Below are 23,073 nucleotides of genomic sequence, written 5' to 3'. Positions count from 1 at the left end.
ATAATGTTTGCAATGTGCCGGAACAACAAACTTCAAGACAATATTTTCACCGTAGGATATACATTCCTTCATATATTTAACTAAAGGCTACTAAAAAAGATTGTTTCCCCAAGTTCGAACAGTCTATTGGCTGCACACCAGCAGCATAATCATATGGGGGTGGGGGTAGACAGTATGTTTGAGTCTCTGACCCCTAAGTATGGGTTGTTAAGGTAACAAAGGAGGGCCAGAGGGTAAATGGGTGGGTCCCCCTCCCTTGGCTGTTTGGTCGTTGGAAAAATGAGTTGAGGTGTGTGAGTAAGAAGCTGGAAGCAGACTGCAGGCTGGGCAACTGAGAAAGAGCCATGCCAGATTTCTGCTTGAATCCAAGGCTGTGGCTATGGGAGAAGTAAGCCCCCCTTTGGGTGCTAATGCTGTGAGCATTGCTGCACTGCTGTCCTACTTGCAGGCATCTATAGGAAGCTATGTAGCCACTATGAGAATAATACACTAGCCTAGATGGGCCTTAGGTATGACCCAGCAGGGTGGGTCTGATGTTCATGGGTGCTAACCCAGTGGTTCCCAATTAGCTAAGTGCTGCGGACTCCCTGTTTTTCAAAAGCCAAGCCATGGACTCCTTTTCAAAATTTTGATATCTCTGTAGTAGTTTTTTGTTAGGTGAATGGTGCCTAGGACCTCCTGGGTGGTTTGCATGGAGCCCCTAGAGTCTGTGGACCATCAGTTGGGAACCACTGCCCTAACCCATTGGCTCTCTGCTATGGTCCAATTTTGGACTGAAGCACACATGTCGGTTTGCATGGGTTGGGGAACCCCTCCCATTAGACCTATAAAGCTCTATGCAGCTCAGGATCGCAGTACTTCAAAGGCCACCTCTTGCTTTATGAATGGACCCCAGACCTTGAGATCAACAGCTGACTCCCTTCTCATCCTTTGGTAGGTGGCAGCACAAGACCAGGCCTTTTCAGTGGTGGCCCTCAACTTGTGGAATGCTCTCCCCAGGGAGGCATGTCTAGTACCTTCTTTATCTATTTTTAGGTACCAGGCAAAGATTTTTATTTTTACCCAGGCTTTTGGCCCTTAATTTGAATGGCAGCAACGGGACGCAGGTGGTGCTGTGGTCTAAACCACTGAGCCTCTTGGGCTTGCCGATCAGAAGGTCGGCGGTTTGAATCGCCATGACAGAGTGAGCTCCTGTTGCTCTGTTCCAGCTCCTGCCAACCTAGCAGTTTGAAAGCATACCAGTGCAAGTAGATAAATAGGTACCGCTGTGGTGGGAAGGTAAACGGTGTTTCCGTGCTCTCTGGTTTCCGTCACAGTGTTTCGTTGCACCAGAAGCAGTTTACTCATGCTGGCTACATGACCAGGAAAGCTGTCTGTGGACAAACACCAGCTCCCTCGGCCTGAAAGCGAGATGAGCACCGCAACCCCATAGTCACCTTTGACTGGACTTAACCATCCAGGGGTCCTTTACCTTTACCAGAATGGTGGCATTGTGGCTTCTGTAAGTCCAGTCTTGTATCTACTTCACTTCTGACAGTTTCTAAGGTGCAGGAATTTCATCACTAGTAAATCTTGCAGAATGACTGCTTTAGGCAGTCCCAGCATTCTTAGTCTTTGTTCTCCCTGTGCCTCTCCCTCCATAGGGTGCTTCCTGTGCATTAAGAAGTAAACAAGTTGGAGAGGAAGGGGTAGACAAATTGCCTTTCTTTTGCAATGAGTGGTATGTGTATCACCCTTCCCCCCAAAGTGCGTCTCTTACACTCAAACTTGTATTTCAAGTTTTTGTAGGTCCTGAGGAATACATGTTAAATCTAAAAAAACAAAAGCTGTATACATATTACTGGCTGAAAGCACAGCTAGGTCATTCTTTTTCTCAGTTTGGATAAAAGCTGGTTTGGAGGAAAATGCATCAAAGCACAGTATTTTGTAAGAAAAAAACAATTGACATGGATGACAGATGGTGTGGGTGCAGCACTTCCCAAATTAGTGGCAGGAGTGCAGTGGATGGTTAAATGGGAATCCCTAGATCAGGCATAGGCAAACTCGGCCCTCCAGATGTTTTTTGGGACTACAACTCCCATCATCCCTGACCACTGGTCCTGTTAGCTAGGGATCATGGGAGTTGTAGTCCGAAAACATTTGGGGGGCTGAGTTTGCCTATGCCTGCCCTAGATGAAGCCCCAACTCATCTTCTGAATGCTATATTGGATGGTGTCCATGAAGACACACCTTCTGGCCACTAATAGTCTTCCCTTCCACCAGGTAAGAGAATCTTTTGTAATATGGTGACCTGAGTGAGGCCAAACTTTGGCATCCTCAAATGGATTTTCCCCATTATTGATCTTCTCAGTTTTGTGCCCCCTGTGCAGGGGAACCGCCCACCCCACCCAATATCTGGCACTGGCTTCCACTCCTGCCTCACACCTTTTAAATCTTACATACTTTTATTAAAACTTTTTGGGGATACGTGTAACTATTGTCCAGACTTTTATTCCAAGTTATGGTTAACAGTTATTTATGAACTGCCCCTTAAGAATATTATGCATGCTGTTTTAAATAGGAAAACAAATGTTCAAGTGTCTTTATATGCCAGAACGCATGCTATTCTTGGTTATATTAACTGGCACCCAAATGCCAGTGATGTTTCTAAAAGACTCACAGATGGCAGTTTTTGTATCTGTTAGTACGAGCTGATGCAGAGGTCTAATGTCTTGTCAGTTTCTACATGGAACCTGTAGAGAATGAAGCTCCGTCAGCCCAAACTGACACAGATCATCATTAAGACTTTGCATTTATATTCCAAACTCTCTTGAGGTTCATGAAATCTGTGGCAAGGATCTGTGGATGTGACACTCAACTCTGCAATGAAACTACTTTATTTTGCATTTTAAAGTTATAATCTTCAATTATCTTTATGCTAGGGTCATATGCTGCTCTGGAAAACCCTTCCAAAAACTAATCTTTACAGAATACGTAATGTCTAGCTTTGAACTGCCCTTCTCCCTCATTACGCTAGCTTTTCAGTTTATTGAACATTATTTGCTCAATGAACACATCTGTTTTGCTTGGCTTTTTTGAATGAATTCTAATTTCGATGCTACTGTTTTTAATAGTTGTCTTGAACTGCTATTTTTAAATGAAATGTTGAAAAGGTAATTATGTTGTTGTTTTTTACATTCTTTTGGTGTCAATTGTTTTGAATATCTTTCTGGTAACAAAGCAGTATATAAATTGAAATGCTAATCAAATATTGTTCAGTAGGAATGTGGGCAGAAACATATAGGCAGAGTACCAGCAAAACATTGTAGAGGTTGGGTATGGGGAGCTTTATTGACATGAATTTAGGAGCTTCAAGTGCTGGAATAGTATTGTGTTATGTTCTTTGTAAAGACACTCTTCATTTCCACCAGGGGAGCAATGTGTGCAGGCACTTAATGCTTTCTTGCTAAAATCTCCAGCACCCTTATTTTCTTTTAACATTTGGTTAGATCCAGAGAAATCCAAAGTCTCTTTTGCAGCAGGACTAGGGAAGGGGAAATGGATAGAGGTATCCCTCTGTCACCCCTGCACCGGCTTCTCATTGGCTGCTGTTCCCTCTGTAGTGATGCTTCCTGCCAAATGTGCAGATGTGTGGAAAGCCACCAGTGGGATCCCAGCCAGTGGAGCCATCAGGAAGCCCTATAAATGATTTTTCCAGGGATGGTGAGAAGGAGGGCCTGAGCCAGCCTGGAATCTGCTGCCGTCATATGACAGCATTGGGCTCAGTGTAGTCCCAGTCACTGCCCTAGCCCCATGCTACTGCCGGTCGATGTACACAATACTGAGCTTTATGGAATAATGGTCTGAGGTAGCTTCCTTTGATAAGTGAAACACAGGTGCAGACTTCAGGAACATATGCAAAACACATTGTATGAAAACAGAACATTGCATATATATATGCTTCATATGCCTTATGTCTGCAATCCCGTTGTTTAGTCGTTTAGTTGTGTCCGACTCTTCGTGACCCCATGGACCAGAGCACGCCAGGCACTCCTGTCTTCCACTGCCTCCCGCAGTTTGGCCAAACTCATGCTGGTAGCTTCGAGAACCCTATCCAACCATCTCGTCCTCTGTCTTCCCCTTCTCCTTGTGATCTTTCCCAACATCAGGGTCCTTTCCAGGGAGTCTTCTCTTCTCATGAGGTGGCCAAAGTATTGGAGCCTCAGCTTCACAATCTGTCCTTCCAGTGAGCACTCAGGGCTGATTTCCTTAAGAATGGATGCGTTTGATCTCCTTGCAGTCCATGGGACTCTCAAGAGTCTCCTCCAACACCATAATTCAAAAGCATCAATTCTTCGGCGATCAGCCTTCTTTATGGTCCAGAAGGCTGATCGCCGAAGAATTGAATCGTGTACAACTGCATGGAAACACCTGGTCTACAAATGTTGCCACTTGTGTGTGTACTGACCATGGGCATTATGAAGGCCCAGACCCGTACTCCGCTATATATAGGAGCTTGCCACCAAGCAGAATTGGCCCAGATTGTGTTCTGTATCACTGCTTTTTGCTAGCCCTTGGATAAAAATCTCCCAATGATGCTAACAGCAGGAATACTATGATAATGCAAGAAATATGCCAGAAAGCCACATATTACATAGTCTCTGTCTTGTATTTAGAATGGGGTAATATTTGATGTCTTTCTCCCTCCGCCTTTTAAAATGCTTGTTTATTGTCATTTTTCTTTGCTGGGCTCCTGTGTCTTTGACAGCTGAATGACAAGCAGACATACAGGAACTGAAGCTTTCTCAGTCACTGCAGCTGCATATCAGGAAAGCTTCATGGCTGTTAAAGGCACAGAAGCATTGCAAAGAAGAAGGAAAGCATTGGCACCCTACATGATTGTGAATTAAAATAATTGAAAATGTCAGGCAGCATTAATCCAGCAAACCCTGTTGGCACAGTGGGGCTTTCTGCCCTCTCTTCTCTCCCCATGCACCCCAAACTTATAGGGGGTGTTGGGGAAGCCCCCAGAACAGCACAAAGGGGGAGGGGGATCATTCCCTCTTGCAGATGCTTGCGCAGACAGAACATTTGTAATAGTGCGACGTTCAATTGCCGCCTCTGAATTCTTTAAAGTATCTCGGTTATTATAAGAGGGAAAATAGGCTAGGGGCGACAACCGGATTAACTTGAGATGTTGCAATAATATGAGAATGGTAGCCAGATATTTTCCTGAAGGATATAAACTTGCTTCCTCTCCTAACCTGATTGGATCCTGGGTAACAGTCCAGGCCAACTCCCCTTTGCACCAGGCTTGGGGAAGGGAGATTGGGCAGAGGTGAACAGTCTATTCTTTCATTTAGGAATTGGAACTTCCATCCCTGGGTTGTTGGCAGAGAAGTATGTTCACCAAGGCCATGTGATAATTTTCTATACAGTCACAGAATGGTGGAGACAAAAGGAAATAAAGGATCACTTTATAAACAGAGCTGGGGAAAGCACAGGGAAGCCACTTGCTTGGAGCAGAGAGACAGGTGGCTCCTACCCCTATGTTTCAGATCAAATGTTAAGAAGCTGCTCCACTTGTTAACAAGATCTATTCTTTTTGTTCCTGTTCCTTTCTTCCTCACCTCTCTTGCTTTTCACTCGGGCACATCAAAAATGGTACTTCTAGGGAAGCTGAAGAGGTGTGAGAAATTTATTTTGGAAAGGATTGTTGTTTTTATTTTAATAGTCCTTCTTTAATATTTGTAAAGCTTCCCCCCATCTTGCCTTGCAAAAAGCTAATCACAACATTGTCATTAGATGCTTCGTCTCATGATGCATTTTCTATCTTTAGATTTTTTTTCCTTTGTCCCAGCTATGTAATAAACAAACTGTTTCCCTGCCTACTGAAGAGATCTATTGACCTGAACCTGCATCTTCCTCTAATTATAATACCAATAAAGAATGCATTTTTGGGAGTAGAGTTTGAACATGTATTGAATACTGATAGCCACTGTGAATGCAGCAATTTATTTTTCTTTGTGCTGCCCTTTCAACTAAATACATTTGTTTTCAGGTGTGATGGAGCTCTAACTCCCTGAGATTTTACGCATTGGCAACATGTAAATACATAATTCTTCGCTCTGCAGTGCATTAGGTAGCCAGATAGCTAAGATGCACACATTCCTCCTGGTTATCTTCAGATGAGCTCAGATATTTTACATGCTTGCGAGGTGAAACAAGGAAATCAGCATAGGAGGAGGAAAGTCTGCATATCTTCTGCCAACAATGGCAGAGAGTCAGATTAATGCTGGCAGCCTGTTTTCAAAACAATATTCTGTTTTTGTTACAGCAGTGGAGCTGAAATGAGGGAAGCCAAAACCATTGCACCATGCATAAGGTGCAAGGTACAAGACTGTGTTGGAGATGAGTTTGCAGACAGTATTTAAGCTGATGCAATGACAGCTGTCCATAAAGATACCTGTGAGCAATATAAATCTTTTAGTTTGTTCAACATCAAAAATCAGTGAATTATTTCTGAGGACCCTGAAGCATGAATACACTTTCAAGGACTTATTCATGACATTGTCAAATCTACTCACATATTTTGTCAGAAGTGAATCAGATTAGCCCTAATATTTCAAGAATTAATCTGCTGACTAAGCCTTACAAAGCTACGGTGCTTTTTTTTTACAAAACTGCTTTATTATCTCCAGCTAAATCCACCAGAAAGTTTTGGTTCATCTTGGAGATCATATTTCACCTTGTATATCTTGGAGAAATCAGAACAAATATAGAAATCTGGAAATAAAATATTCCCTGCGTAGAGGATTGAAGTCTATGGAACTGCTTGCCCCCTTTGCTCCATTAATCTGTATTTGCTCACCATCAGGAAACGAAGGAAACCTTTGATTTGGGGGAGCTGTTTACCGGGTATTTATTTTGGGGGCCATTGGGTATTGTGCATATTTTAGAAAATAAAAAGGAAACCACCAAAAAGAAACTGACATCCAAGAAATAGCACAGTCTTCAGTAATCTGCATTCTACGACATCTGGAGAGAAGGAAAACTTGACCAATGGTTGTAGCTCAGCTGTTTCATAATATTTTCTGCCATTTATAATCATCTCTGGTTACTAGTCAATGGCAGAGAGATGACGCAATCCTGCTTGACTTTGTTCTCTGGCCTGTTTACCTACCTGTTTAACTGTTAAAGGTAAAGGCAAAGGGACCCTTGACCACTAGGTCCAGTCGTGACCGACTCTGGGGTTGCGGCGCTCATCTCGCTTTATTGGCCAAGGGAGCTGGCGTACAGCTTCCAGGTCATGTGGCCAGCATGACTAAGCCGCTTCTGGCGAACCAGAGCAACACACGGAAACACCATTTCCCTTCCCGCCGGAGCGGTACCTATTTATCTACTTGCACTTTGATGTGCTTTCGAACTGCTAGGTCAGCAGGAGCAGGGGCAGAGCAACGGGAGCTCACCCCGTGGCGGGGATTCGAACCACCGACCTTCTAATCGGCAAGTCCTAGGCTCTGTGGTTAAACCCACAACACCACCTGCATTCTATTGCCTTCATTTGGAGCAAGAGTGGCTAACCTTCCAACACATTTTCTTTGGCCTTCCAATACCCCACTGGCTTTGGCAGAAGTGGCAGATTAAGTATTTTCTAAAAAAAAACAATAGATGCCCCTCTGGGGTGGATGTCTCCGTCACTGTCATCAGACTGAGCACTTGATCTATGGGGAGGGGCTGATAACCACCTTCTCAGCTAACATGTGTGAACCAGAAGAAATGAGGGAGGCTCTGTGCCTGTGTATGTGTGGTGTGCATGTGTTAGCAATGGTGAGTCTGACAATCCACCCCTGCCCCCATACAGCTGCCGGTGGATTGGTGAATGCAGCCCTTAAACCAAAGAAAGGTTAGCCACTTCTGCTTCACAGTGTAGTGAATATGGATCTTAACTGGGATTAGGGAAATATTTGTTATATGCCACCAAGCTGCATAAGTTGGGCTGGGTGCATTTCATTTTCCCTGTGAAGTTTTGTGCTTTTCATTTTTTTCTATAAGACAGCTGTTTTTGAAAATTGAAGTTGTTAACTTTTTGCAGTGGTGGGGGGGCAGCGGTGCAAGCAGTTAGCCTTGCCTGGGGTGCAAAACAGCCTGACACTGGGTTCAGACAACATACTAAGAAGTGGGAACTTGGAAGAGGGAGGTAACTTGCAAAAGCCTTTGTGAGGCCTCTCCCCGTTTAGTCCCCCAATCTTGCTCTGATCTTAAATCCTGCTGCCTAGGCTGTACAACTCTGTTCCCTATTGGGAACAGGATTGCACAGCCAATGCAGGATTAAGCCCTGTGCCCTGGCCCATCAGCTGACATCACCAGTTTGGAGGAAATGGCCACATGTGGCAAACTGAATCCCCTAGCGAGCCAAGATTAGCCCAAACGACAGACCAAACTTTGTGGGTCTCTCTAACCTCCTGCTCTCTCCATAGCAGTCCATTATACTACAGTGGTACCTCGGGTTACATACGCTTCAGGTTACAGACTCCGCTAACCCAGAAATAGTACCTCGGGTTAAGAACTTTGCTTCAGGATGAGAACAGAAATCGGGCTCCGGCGGTGCGGCGGCAGCAGGAGGCCCCATTAGCTAAAGTGGTGTTTCAGGTTAAGAACAGTTTCAGATTAAGAACGGACCTCCGGAACGAATTAAGTACTTAACCTGAGGTACCACTGTACTGTGATATGCAAACCTGAGCAGTAAAAAAAAAAAACATTTCTGTGAATATAGTTCACTATTCCTTTATTTTTATATGACAGCTTCCATGTAAAGTATTAGATTTCTGGTCTAAAATTACTTGCTAGTGCACCTCTAATGTCCAAAACTCTTAATACTACAACATTTCAGTCTTCTCACTTCTGCCATGTAGGTGTGAAGAAAGCATATATTTTTTGTGACAGTTATTTTCACATTTGTTGGCAGCCAGCCAAATCCACTTGAATGCAGTGAGCCAAACCCGCCTTCGGAGTAACATCATAGATTCAGGGAGGAATTACAACATGAATGTATTTGACTCATTGTGACCACCCGCTCCGACACACTCATTTATTTCCCCCCCCTAGCTGCCCATGCAAGTTTTAAACATTGTTATTTCCTCCTTTCGAGCAGCCCTTATAAAATGATTTTACTACAAGATTAAAATATCATTACAATCTTTAGGCACCTTGTTATGGCAATATTATATGAGGTGAAGAAATGAAGGCACTGCATAGGTACAAAGCATTGCGTGCCTTGGAAAACAGAAAGACATTATGTACCAGTTCGTCATGGATAAGGTTTTATAGCCATTTCCAAACTAACAAGAAATTAGACATTTTCTAAATCTGCCTGGATTTATCAACCATGTAAAAGAGCTCAGGGTTCAAAGCTGTTATTGGAGAGTCTATTGTTGTGTAATAAAACAAGAATATTGGGACATGAAGTTCAAAAGACGGTCATTGAAACAAAAACTATCCTTGTTTTACAGCAGAGAATGCAGCTCCTTTGGGATTTAAGGCAGCTACCTGCTCTTCCTGTTGAGATCTACAAAGGAATGCAAGTGTTTGAACTATCTTATGTCACACCCTTTTATGCTTGCAAACAATAGTGCCATTGAGCCTTCCTGATACATTGAGCTGAACCATTGTGTGTATTCTTAAAGCACATGATGTTTCTAAAAGAGTTCTAGTTGACTATTTCAGCCTTGAGAGGCAAATGTATGCAGGCAGCCACAAGCCAAAGGTCCTACATCTAAGAAAAGAAATAGAACTCAAAGTACGCTAAAAGAAAATGTTATTGAGCTGGATCGAAAAATAGTAACGGAGAGAGGACCTAAATAAATGAACGGCAGAATGCATCATAAGAATTTAAAATAGGGGAAAGAGAGGTTTTCTGAAAGATGATTTTTCATATTCACATGTATCAAACTGAAATCAGTGGAAGGGACAAAGAAGCTATCATCCCGCTCATGTTGTACGACAATACCATCCACCTCCCACACACCCTTCAATCTCCTTGTTCAACTCAGACAGCAGTAGGCACAGGCAGACTTGTTGCTGTACAATAGGAAAATGGCTATGGAGCTCTAGATGACTCAAACCCATGAGTCAAGCCACGCAGTGTTGCTAACACTTCTACCAGTCAACGCTCCAGTGTCTTTGAGAGCAGCTTGATTTGCAAACATTAGCAGATGACAGTGCTCATCTCCATGCTGCGAAACATGTTCTAATCTAATATCTGCTGTTCAGGCACGGGAGTAAACCAGGCTGACTTTGCTGTTAGGTTAGCAACCCTAGTCATGCCTGCAAGGGAAGGCAGCCCAACACACCTTCCCAGGAGAACTTCCTTCCTAGCACCAAAAATTGCAATCAGAGAGAACCTACCTACTGAGGCTTTCCAAGGAACCTGCAACCACACACCATCCAACATTGGGTTTCTTCATATATTGTGGTAAATGATAGTTAATAGCTTACTGTGAATGCTCAGACCCTCCCACTTTACTCCTCCCCACTAGTGAACAGAAGTAACAAACAAGGGTCCCTGGCTTATTGTTATGTCTGAACTGGGGGTCATGGTTTGCTTTGCTCCAAATAAACCATGATCTGAAGCCAAGGTTTGTTCTTGGCTTATGATTAATTATGGTGATATGCAGGGAGTTTTTCAGCTGGAACTCAGTTCTGGCCCTTCTCAGGTGGGCACCATTGCCATTAGAAGAGAATAAGGGAGGTGTTCATGGTGAGTTCTGGCACCTTTTTCTAGAAAAATAGCATTGGTGATATGCATACACAGCAATAGTGTCAGTAATTGTAACTATTGAGGAAGGGACCCACATGTTAGAGGACATTCGGCACAGAAACATGTGTGTATACCTTTAAGAAGTTTCTGGGATTAATTGGCTGCAGGTGACCGTTGCTATAAAGGAAAAAAGTTGAGTTTTGTTGCTTGCCTGCAGGAATAACATCCACCAGAGTTTGTGTTTATTTGCTTAGTAATAAAGCTTTCGTTTTTGTTTGGGGTTTTACACCTATGTCTCCTGGAGTCCATCTGTCCTCTGCCACCGGCTGGAAATTCCCCTCCAACACCACACAGAGGAAAATATTCCTTCCTGACCCCCAATGGTCAAGAGCTGAGGTACCAAATAGAACACTAGCTATTAATTAATTGGTTCAGTTTATTAGCTGACCGTTAACTAATTAAAAATCACAATTACAATAAACAGATTAATAGGCTTTTTATAAATGTATCCAAGGCAGTGAGGGATGTTTTCCGTTAAAGAAAGGCCATGTCAGATTTTAAACTTCTAAAAGACATTTAAAATTATTTCCAACTAAATGTGTTAATAGTCCATTTGTAGGCATTAATAGGCAGCCACCCACATACCCCCTATTGTTTCCTGTCAAAACCTGGAACCAATAGATGTTTGAATGGTTCCTAGGCAACTACTTCCAAGTTCCCCTCATCTCTCCCCCCTCTTCAATGATTAAATCACCTGAGGCAAGCTATCACTGGGTTAAGTGTTGAACTAGTGGTGACAGACACCGTGTCTCTTGCTCCTATTGAGTAAGCCTATTAGTAGTGAACTCAACAGACCACTTCCAATTGTTTTTGGTGACAGGGAATCTCCAAGCTGAGGGCTGTTCATGATTGGGGAGGGTCTGTTGGAAGATGAGATGCTCCATTCCCATCAATCTCAACTCTAGGCTTACCTGCTGATGTTTAAGGCTGCATACACATGATACATTTAAAGCACATGTCCCCCTCCCCAAATTATTCTGGGAAGTATACTCTGCCCCTCAGAGTTGCAATTCCTAGCACTCTTAAACTACAGATCCCAGTATGCGTCGAGGAGAAAAATGTGTTTTAATTGTATGGTACTGGGTTTTCTAGTAAGAGCCATTGGCTGCTACTGTTGAGTGATCAAAGAAGGAAGATGAACCCTCACCTTTATTGGTTACCCTTATGAGGCAAGCATATGGTTGGGGATTGGCTGGCTGCCACAGGTGATTGCAAGAGCCTGGGCTAGAGGTAATTAGCCTGTCAGTAATTGCATACTTGCATAGTACTGACTTGAGGTGCCTCAGCCTTCATCACCTTCTGGAGGTTGCCACTAAGGCTGGGAATTTCCCTCTCCCTTTGATAGCTCTGCTTCAGTGACTGACAGGTCACACTAATGATCTGCCAATTGCTGTGTGCAGCTATGGTGCAACCATAACATGGTTAATTTCCCTGCTTCACTCAAACACACACAACCAGATCTGATTATTCTTCATATTATATTTTCCATTTTCCTTCTCCAAAGCTCCAATTATTAAAATATGGGATTAAACATGTTCTTTTCTCATAATTTCATTTCATATAGCTGTGATGATTTATCCCCACAGTCTTTAGAATGGGAAATAACATAGAAAACCCAACAGAAGAAGATGCATTGGCACTATGCTCACATGTGTGTGTGTGTGTGTGTTTGTTAAAGGGAACTGACTGAGCGAGGGCAATGTGGAGAGATACTGGCCATCAAATTGTGTCCAGGCCTTTCTAGGGACAGTCTCACAGTCTTAGAGTAGTAGTTAGATCCATGGAGATATGGGATGGACTTTTCTCATGAAAGCACTAGAACCAGAAAACATGACACAAATGTAATGTAACCCTTTAGATATACAGTGCTACCTCAGGTTACATATGCTTCAGGTTACAGACTCCGCTAACCCAGAAATAGTACCTCAGGTTAAGAACTTTGCTTCAGGATGAGAACAGAAATTGCATGGTGGCAGCGTGGCAGCAGCAGGAGGCCCCATTAGCTAAAGTGGTGCTTCAGGTTAAGAACAGTTTCAGGTTAAGAACGGACCTTCAGAACAAATTAAGTACTTAACCCGAGGTACCACTGTAACTCCACATCGAATGCAAATAACAAGCTACAAGACAAACATGGCCCTTTTAAAGTACAGAATCCAGCATTTACACTGAAGTACAAATTTAATCAATTGAATGCATGTCCATAGCACCACTGAGAAAGTTTCCTAGTTAAATTTGAAAAATGTTTGTTCTGTTTTACAGTTTAAAGCTGAACTGAAATGTCATGGTAAAATATTGTATTGAGGGTCCATGTTTAAGATCCAGTTCAGACATAACTCTAAATTATGATTTAGCATTCGGAAAGCAAGTAGGTATGAACCTTCCTGATTCCACACACAGTGGGAGACAGTTCATAGATTCTGTTTTTCTGTTACATCCAAATACAGGATACTTTGTTTTATTCAAGCCAGTTAAATAACAAACTAAGATAAAACTTGTGCCTGTTTAGCAGACAACAAAAAATACTGCAAAACTCCTTTCTTATATGGTACCGTGACTATTGATCATGAATCTGAGAACTATGTAGGGTAGCTTTGAGCAAGTGACACTCACAAAATACCTATTTTAAATGGTAATTACAAATGACCCACCTCTCAAGATGGCTGTGTTGGTGAAAAGGTGCAGAGAAGAATGGTATTCTTCTCAAGAAGTAAATCCCACTGTGCTCGCTGGGGCTTGAAACTCATAAAGCACTTTGCACATTAAAAGCCAATTAATAAAAAGTGTCTGCCATATGTCTGGAATGGAGATCCACATAAGAAAAGTTATATTTAAAATTTGAAAACCCTAATTAATTTCAGGCAATACCTCCTGTAATACCAATACATAAAATTCTACCTAGCTTCATGTGAACGTGCCTGAGATCATTGTGGGAGCCCTATCAGGTACCTTCACTGTTGTGGTTATGGTGAATGCCAACTATACACTGGGCCTTGTCAGTGGTAGGACACCAATCGTGGAATACTTTTTCAGAAAGGCTTGCCTGTTGCTTATATTGTTATCTTGCCAGTACCATGTAAAGATGTTTTTTTAGCTGCATAAGCATTTTGTATAAGATTTTTTTGTTCATTTTACTGGTTTTCTGTTCCAATTCTTAAAAGTTTGTTTTCTTTTATTACTATTGTATTTTTATTGCCATTTTGTTTAATAAGCCACCTGGGAGCAATTTTGAAGGTATTATTTATGAGATACATTTATTTTCCACCATTCAGCAAAAAGTCCCAGGTTGTGTTATATCACAATAAAACAGGAAAATTCAATACAAAAATAATCAATGCATCAAGTAAAACAATTAACAGAGGCTGAACAATAAACAAGAGTTTTCAAAAGCCTGGGTAAAAAAGGAAAACTTTTGTTTTGTCTTCTGAATACTACCAAAGTTGGAGCTAGGTGCACACAGGCAGAAAGTTATGGAATCCAGAAGCTGCTACTGAGAAGTGGATGTGGAACGTGGGGCAAGACCAAGACACTTCACTTCTGAAGAAGCCTGCTAGCAGATTTTTGCTGTCACTGTTTTCCCTGCTTCATTGTTAATATTGGGTGATAACTGAGGGAAGGAGTTGGGGAGATTTACATAGCAGCCTTTTCCAATCTAGTGCGCTCTAGGTGCCTGTTGGACTCCAACTCCCATCAGCCTTAGCCAGCATGAACAACAGTCAGAGATGATGGGAGCTGGAGTCCAGCAACACCTGGAGAGCACCAGGTAAGGAAATGACTGTACATAGGAAGCTACTCCCTAGCAGGCCAGAGTAAACAAGGTAAAGAATAATTAATGCAAAGGCACGTTATACTGAGGTGGATTAGTAGAGCTGGACTTGGAATGGTTTTAGCGTCTTGTATTGCAAGTCCTGCTGCTCTCATGTGCTTTGTGCCTGACTTGAGTTTCTTGCTATAGAAAAAAGTGCAGGTATCAAACAAAGGCCTGTTGCTGTGACACTCCTGGGAATGGCAATGGGCTTGAAATGTTGTGGCAGTCAAGCAAGGAGTCGCAATTTCATAAAATAAATATTGAAGGTTGTGGCAGTGAGGTGTGTGTACAGAAAATCTTACATCTTATGTTCCTTTCTTTCTCTCCTATGCTAATCAAATATATCTGAAGAAAAATATTGCAATCTGTACTTTTATTAGAGAGCTGTTAACACAACAGTGGTTCTTATGGAATTGCATTTGGTTTAATAGGGAAAACGGAGAGAAGGGGACATGTAGCTGGTGATAGGCAGAAATGTACAAAGGTTAAGTTTCAGAAACTGGCAGTGCAATCGTAGCCCCATTCACTTGCAAGTAAGTCCAGCATAATTAAATAAGACTTACTTCTCACAGAATCGTAGAATTGGAAGGTACCCCAAGAGTCATCTATTCCTACCCCCTGCAATGGAGGAATCTCAACTAAAGCATCCATGACATGTGGCCACCCAATCGGTTTAAAAACCTCCAATGAAGGAGAGTCCATCACTTTCTAAGGAAGTCTATTCCACTGGCAAACAACTCCTGCTACCTTAAAAGTTGTTCCTGGTGATTAGTTAGAATCTCCTTTGAATCCAATGGTATGCGTCCTGCCCTCTGGAGCAGCAGAAAAGAAGCTTGCTCCATCTTCCATGTGACAGCCTTTCAGATATTTGAAGATGACTATCATATCTCAGTCCGTTCTTCTGCAGGCTAAACATACCCAACTCCCTCAACAGTTCCTCATAAGGCTTGCTTTCCAGACCCTTGATCATCTTCAAGCTCTCTGCTCTCTCTTCTGATGGTTCTTTATCTTGAGACTTACTTCCTACTTTGGGCTTTACTGTAATCGTGGTAAGCATCCGATATAGTATGAAAAGGAAGCTAGTATGGCTTTTGCCCATTCAATGCTTAAGTCACTGTCCTTGTTCTTAATGGGAACAGGGTACCTTTGAGCACCTTCTGTATTGTTTTTCACAATTTATGTGTGCAAATATTCAGAGGCTAAATTGCTATGCATGCTTGGGGTTAAGCCCCACTCTACACCGAATAATTTTCAAGTAAGCACGCATCTGCTCAGGCTCACAGTGTGCAAAGCTGAGAACATGGATTTGGCAGTAAATTCCATTGGCACGTGAGAATTTCAAGTAAAAGTACTTTGGATTTGTTATGAAATAGCTAAGGTCAAATACAAGGACTTATGACTGCACCATTCAAAGCAGCCCACACCACTTTCCCTTGGCACCAGAGCTGGGGGGGGGGGTCAGAGGTCAGTAGCATCAGGCAACTGTTGAGGTCCCAGCAATTTGGGAGGGCCCCTCAGCCACGCATAAGTAGCTGACACTTTGGAGCAGAAGACACCACTGCTGACAGCAGGGGCACCTACTCCTTTCTCTCTCTACCCAAAGTGGGACTGAGTGGGTGTCAGTTTATAGGAGCAGCCACCTTGACTCTCCCTCTGGTCTGTGGTGGGAGTTGGGCCCAGCTCTGCAGCCCAGAGGTGAGCAGGATAGCAGAAGTCACTGTTCCTCAGAAGTTACTGCTCCATCTCCTGCACACAAGGTTGGACCCCCCTCCATGCTCAACATAACTTTGCCCCCCCCCCCCAAAAAGCTCATCAACTTTTCTGACCAGATTCTCACCGTTGCAGCACTTCATGCACCTGACAAAGTAGACTGCAGCTTACGCTGCAATGCCTTTTTAATGATTCATTAAGGTGCCACCATACTATTTGCTGCTGTTCTTTCATGCCTGGCTGCCTGCTCTGGAGAAGCCAAGAAGGCAGCTGCCTCTGACTGCTGCCTCGGTTCACTTGGGTCTCTTCCTCTAGACGGCAGGATGGGCCCGATCCAGAATGCCCAGAGGGAGAAGACGAAAGGCAGTGGCGAGGCGGCCTCTGCCTCCGCCTCCCGGGAGCCACCTCGACTTCTCCCTCTGGGCATACTGGTGGAGAGGAAGACCACGAGGGGCTCCGGCCGTGTCTGCCGAAATTGCAAACACGCTTCGCAGGTACTGCGAACTTCGACGGAAAAGCAGCTTCAGGTCGGAGTTTGCGGAGCGGCTCTGAGGCAAGGCCGAGGGTTCCATCGCTTCGCGCCTCCCCTTCCCCGCCGAAGTTCTTGCCGCAAACCCCTCCCCCCTCTCCCCGGTCCCTGAAAGTTCTTATCTCCTGACGTCAACCCACTTGGCCCCACCCCCCGGAATGTCGGGCGGGGCTTAAGACAACGGCGGGGAGGGGAAGGGAGGAGGCGAAAGAGGTGTGTCCAAGGGGAGGAGGGGGCGTGCTCCTGCCGCCGCCGCCGCCGCCGCGCTGAGGGCGCCAGTTGGGAGGCAGTCGCGGCCGGTGGTGGCCGAAGGAGGCGCGAGGGCGCGCGCGCGGGAGGTTGGGCTGGCCGGCCGGCCGCGAGGGGAGCTCGGCGGGACCGGGGAGCGGGCAGAGCGCGCGCGCGGAGGGGCGCCCATGGTGTGGCCTCATGTCTAAGACGCTGCGGAGGAAGCGCCACTGGCTGAGCAAGGTGCAGGAGTGCGCCGTGTCCTGGGGGGGCGGCCCCGGCCCGGACCCCGACCTCCTGCGCGGGGGCGCCGAGCGCGGAGAGTTCCCTTACCTCGGGGGCCGCCTGCCGACGCTGGCCGAGTCCGGAGGCGGCGGCGGGAGTGGCCCCGTCTTGCTCTCGGGGAAGCCCCCCGCCCCGGGGGACGTGCTTCTGGAGGTGAACGGCACCCCGGTGAGCGGCCTCACGCACCGAGACACCCTGGCCGTCATCCGCCACTTCAGGGAGCCGGTGCGCCTCAAGACCGTGCGGCCAGGTCAGTCCGTCCGTCGGTCGCGAGAAACGTCCGCTGCGCGCGAGGGGGGGGAGAGGTTAGGAGGCTTCTTTATTTCTCTGCCCCCCCCCCACCGTACCCTTTTAACCTCTCGGTGGGAGGGAGAGCCTGGCCTCTCGAGTCGCCGCCCTCGGCTCCACCCAGGCGCACCTGCCCCTCTTCAAACATCCCCCCCCCCGCCTCGCCTTAGGTCCCTTCCTGGTCTCCTCCATTGTAAGGTTCACCTTTGCAAACCTTGTTCATCTCGCAGCCACCCTGTTTTCCTTTCTTTTGCTCTTTTCTCCCGCCCAAAACACAGTGCCCTGTCGCCCTCCAGCCTCTACTCTGGGCAGTGTCCTCCTCGCCATTGCCTGTTCTGCCAAAGTACGCTTTCCTCCATCCGTTCTCTCCCTTTCCTCCCCCCTTACTTATGTTTTCCTCCTTCGTGTTGGCGCATCTAGCTTTCCTAACCTGCGCTCGTCTTGCCGCCTTATCACGAAGCTATCTTTCTGTCATATCTCCTACCCTTCAGGGCACACATCGCCCTACCTGTGTCACCCGACTTCGGTACTTCCTGGAGCACTAATCTCTGCCTGCCCATTTTTCCTTGGCATATTTGGCCTCCCTGTGTCTTATGTATTCCTTGCCTTCTGTACAGCTGCCTTCCACCACTGTTTTCCCACTAAGGCAAACCTGACCCTGACATATCTTCTCTCTCCAAGCCCCCCCTCCACATCTGCTAAATCCCTTCCCTGAGCAGACTTGGCCCTTCCTGTTTACTCCAGTATCCACCTTCCGCCCCAGTATTAGTGTCATTATTCAAAAGCTTCCATTTGCAAGACCTGCTTTAACCTGGAGAGGGGCTGGCAAGCTTTGTGGTAGCAAAGAACCTTAGCTGGGTTTGTATGTGATTTGTTCCAGTAAGGTCTCCTGCTTTGCACAGTGTTAGATATGGTTGTCATCCTAGTAGTTTCAAGGTGTCTGACTTTCATTACAGCGGATTAATTATTCTTTTACAAATAACAATATTGCTAATGGCAGAATAGTAGGAAATCTTTGACTTTTGGCATAGTTACTTGTAACCTTGGTGTTTAACAATAAAGGTTTTTTATGCACTATCTTGGCAATCTATGTTGAGGAAAGAATCATTATAACTATTTAAACATTGCATAGGCTGGGGTTTGCCATAATGCATGATTCTTATGTGTTTGTGTTTCTGTGCCATTCATTCTCAATGGAAGGGGGAAGCTTTTAGTTGCATGTATATTTGGGGGAGGGAGCTGTTGTAATTGTTCTTCATGCTTGAGCAAACAGGTTCTTGCATGTTGTATCTGTGATGCAGACCCTGCAGCTCTTTTCAGTGGAACAGATTCATGTTACAATACACTCCTAGCCTTACATTTGATTTCTAACATTGTTGAACTGATTTTCATCTATGAGTGAAATTGTGATTAACCTTTTGTTTCAGCCTTCCCTGTGGCATTCATAATCCAGTGATTCCTCCGCAAAGCTAGTTGTTTGTATATTGCTGTGTGAGAGAATAAAGTTTATAGAGCACTGAGGTTTACTGAAAGCTAATGTTACTCTTGGGGAAGATTAGTGAATGAGCATTATTAAAAGCCATCATTTAGGCTAGTTGTGGGCTTGTTCACTTTCTCTTCATATAAAATTAGTATTTCTGTATGGCAGAAACATGAACAGCAGAGAGAGGCAAGAAAGGTGATTTCCTTTTCTTTGGTCAGTTTTCTGAAAGGACTGTTCATGACGCATCTGGTCATACCTGTTTAAAGCACTCTTATATCCAGAGGTACCACTGTAGTTCTTATAAGCAAAGGTAAATCCAGATGCCAGAGTTTAGCAGTTTGTTTTTAGGACAGCCTTTCATCATGGGTTTTTCTGTATTTTCAGCTGTGTTATTTTGTCTTAAAATTCCTCCTGCTGTATGGGGAGCAATACTTGACTGCATTCAGATTATGCCCCACAAGCTGTTATAGTTCCTATGAATATTTGCCATCACATAACAGTGATATTTTGGCCTGAGGAACAAAACATATCAAGCATAGGTTTTGGTATGAAAACTTATCTGTGCTGTTAGTGTTATAAATTACTCTGATCTTCTTGTGTTTTGCAATTGTTCACACTTCAAGGTTTTTTACAGTTAACATACTCCTTTCTAGAATTAGAGAAAGTTTACAATATCTAAAATAAGTGCTTGTATTGTCTGTGTGGAATAGAGTATGAATGTAACATATGAATGTAACAGTGTCTCTAGGGCAACAAGATAATTCTTTATTTTGTTTAAGTTTGAACGTGTTATACCGAATTTAATGTGTGGTTTTGAATGCTTAATGTTGTACTTAAAGAATGTGCAGCTTTCTGTTCTTTATTTAAGACTTACACAGGAAATGGGATTATTTTACTTAATAGTTTTTATAATAGCTTATGAAATAAAGCTTTCTGCTTATGTTTGTCTTCAGTTTGACATAGCAAAATATAGTAGTAGAGGCTAACCTTGAAGTAAGATGATTTGTGGTGATTATTTTCAGATCTATGGCAGCATATGTACATCAGTACATAATCAGTATGTAAATTGATAGTGAAATAGTATAGTTTTCAGTAGAAGAGGACATAAAGGAAAACTTGGGAGACTGATAAAATTACTATTACTCCCCAAGTGTTCTGTCTAAGCTTTTTTCCTAGAGTGCTTGCTTCATGAAAGAAATTGAAATTTGAAAGTAAAAGCTTATAGTCATGTAGTAGAAATGTCCTGGCTTTCAGCACCAGAAATTTATACAAAATGTAAAAAATACCCTTTGCTAACATGAAGTGAAGTAAGCATTAGTTATGCAATTACATAATTATATTTGTGTATGGCCTGGAACCTAGTGCAAAGTATTTGCAGTGATTCATAAGACTGTCTTGCATTTCTGTCAACTTCATTTTTCTAATGGAAGTCTCATCTTGCCATGGTGGTGTTAATTTGTGTATATATAGGAGATATCAAATAATTGTGTTAATTATTTAGCTTCCTTGCCAGTATGCATTTCAAATGTCAAGTTATTGCTAAGCACTGTTACTTGCAATCATAGAGTCTGATGATTTACAATTGTAAATTTGAAGCTAATTATAGCTGTTCTAGTACAGCACAAATATGAATATTAAGTAGACAATTATGATGAACTTTTGTTACGTGACACAACTCAATTTTGGCAAAATGTACCTCCTGTGTGCTTTTCATTTATACCTAGTATCTATTTCTATAGCTGTCTTGCCACATATATTAATTTACTTGGGAAATAATAGCAAAGTAACTTCAACTGTTAACTTTTCAGCTTCAAAAAAGATGTTTTCACTGGCCTATAGAAATGTGTATATAAGTTCCTGTTAAAGTGTATGGCTGAATATGGAAAAGTTGGGCTGCAAGTATTAACCTTAATTATTTCCAAGTAAGAATTGTGTTTGGCTTTGGTTTTGCTACAGAGGCCTTCTGTAGATTTTCTTGTAGCTGTTTGACACTTCTGATTGCTTTCCAATACAGTATAAGAGAGTGAAGTATTCATTTTAACCTAATAATCAGGCTGTTTTCTAACTCCTTTCCTTTTTATTGTGGAAATGAGTGAAACTTCAGAAAATATGAAGCAGCGGTAGAATATAATGGTTGGGTGTGGGAAACCCAAGTTCAATTTGCTACTCTGCCATCAGTCAATCAGCTTCTTGGCACATAAGAACACATTTTGATAAATAACGGGCTTCACAGGGTAAAGTGAGACAGAGACTCAGATTAGGTTACAATATAACCTTGAGGTGGTGAGAAGCAGAGATCTAAATGAACTGACCTGCTTCATATACAGCATGCATTAGAAGATGGACCCACTTGTATAGAAATGTATTCAGGTGGCTTAAGGGCCAAGCTAGGTTAGGACAGCAGATTCATATGCTTCAAACATATGTCTTCAGAGAAGGAGAGCAGGGGATGTGGACTGTTGGAGCTAAGCTTTAGGTAAGGTAAAGGTTTCCTCATTTTATCCACACCCCTCTTTTTCTGTTTTCTGAATCTTGCATACAATACCTTTTCCTTTTGTTGCACTGTCTAACAAACAATTTAGCCCAGGGTGGTCCAATATTTCATACCAAGTGGGCCAGAAGAGTACTTTGACATGGAACCCGCAGTCTGCACACTGCTTTGTCACATGGCAGGGGAGTGAGTCCAAAATTCGAGCCCCTCCCCTCCCCCAGCCCTTGAGCTGCTTTCCCAAAGCTAGCTAAGCAAGATGTTGGGCTTTAGGAAAGGAGGTACAAGGCTCTGGCAGGATCCCAAAGCTCTCCTACCTCCTTCCCAAAGCTGGGGAAGCACTAACTAGGCTTTGGAAAGGAGGCAGGGGGAGTCTAGGATTTTGTCAAGAGTCATCATACCTTCTTCCCAAAGCCCAGTGCCTCAGAGCTGGGGCATCAAATGTTGCCAAAGGCTGCCAAAAAAAAGGCCTTGAGGGCCATGCATTGGACCACCCTGATTTAGCATTTTCTGTTCAACTCAAGAAAGATTTTTCTGTGGAAACCGATGCTGGCTTGCTTCAGTATGTTTTATCTGTTATTGGCTATGCAGAAAAACCTTTTGAGTTTCACTTTTAACATCACCTGGCAGGATTATAGTCAATGCTATGTTATTTGTTTGGTAGTGTCTATCTATGACATTTTGTACAGTTGAGAGGAGTTGTATTTGTTTTGGCTGTGGAATTGACTTGGTTTTGTATTCCTGGGTTCTGCAAATGTTGTGACTCCTGTGCAAAAAACTAATTATTGCCACACAATAAGCATTCCAAGGCCTGTTCTGTGATCCTGTGGATCAGTGGAGTTCAAATCTTTTACTCTCACTGGACTCTTTTTACCCTGAATTATCTCCCTTGCAACCTTCACACATTGATGAGATGGGGAAGTTGATGAATATGTTTCTAGGCCACATTTGTCTTGTGTGACATTCCAGCCAGGCTGTTATTAGCTGTTACCTTGCATGGAGAATATGCACTAAATGTTATCCTGTGGATGAATGTTTCTTGGAAAGATGGAAATGATGCATAAACTGCTTTCCTGATTCCCCAAGGTGCCTGGGAACTCAATTAAAATTGAGTTGCTTTGGATTCTGCATAGGAGCTCTATTGAAATGAGATTGTGGTTAGATTTGATCACAAATTAAGGGTGTTTTACATTTTTTTTCTATTTAGATCATTTGGGGGAAGAAATTGTTTCCATTCATATTATGAAGATTCGTGCAAATCATTGGTTAGGTCACACATCACATGCAACATAGTTTAAAACAATCTATGTTCCTCACAGATGCTGCCACACCAAAAGAAGCTGGAGGCTGCTGTCCAACCCCTGGTTGGTGATTTGTTTCTCTCTAAAAAAGGTGCATGTGGTAACCAAGGTTTGTTCTTGGTTTATAGTACATGGCTTGTTTGGAGAGGAACCAGGAG

The 23,073-nt window shown here is 43.5% G+C and overlaps 1 protein-coding gene and 1 long non-coding RNA gene across 6 annotated transcripts in view; one reads left to right on the top strand and one right to left on the bottom strand.

The window, feature by feature from the left end:
- Positions 1-17,483, bottom strand: part of LOC310709458 — a 40,067-nt gene extending 22,584 nt beyond the window's left edge. For both annotated transcript variants that reach the window (XR_014527532.1, XR_014527533.1), the window contains exon 1: positions 17,404-17,483. This is a non-coding gene — a long non-coding RNA (uncharacterized lncRNA). The remainder of the gene's footprint in view (positions 1-17,403) is intronic.
- MAGI3 (membrane associated guanylate kinase, WW and PDZ domain containing 3) overlaps positions 17,206-23,073 on the top strand; it is a 110,175-nt gene continuing 104,307 nt past the window's right edge. The window contains exon 1 of one of the 4 annotated variants that reach the window (XM_083508753.1): positions 17,206-17,605. In XM_083508753.1, the coding sequence (XP_083364879.1) occupies positions 17,272-17,605 (334 nt within the window). In that variant the 5' untranslated portion in view covers positions 17,206-17,271. The remainder of the gene's footprint in view (positions 17,606-23,073) is intronic. The other 3 variants (XM_083508752.1, XM_083508751.1, XM_083508750.1) reach the window with 3 other exon arrangements.

This window comes from Podarcis liolepis, assembly GCF_965112155.1.
Source record: "Podarcis liolepis genome assembly, chromosome: 6".
Lineage (NCBI taxonomy): Eukaryota > Metazoa > Chordata > Lepidosauria > Squamata > Lacertidae > Podarcis > Podarcis liolepis.
This window is presented reverse-complemented; position numbering and strand designations above follow the sequence as displayed.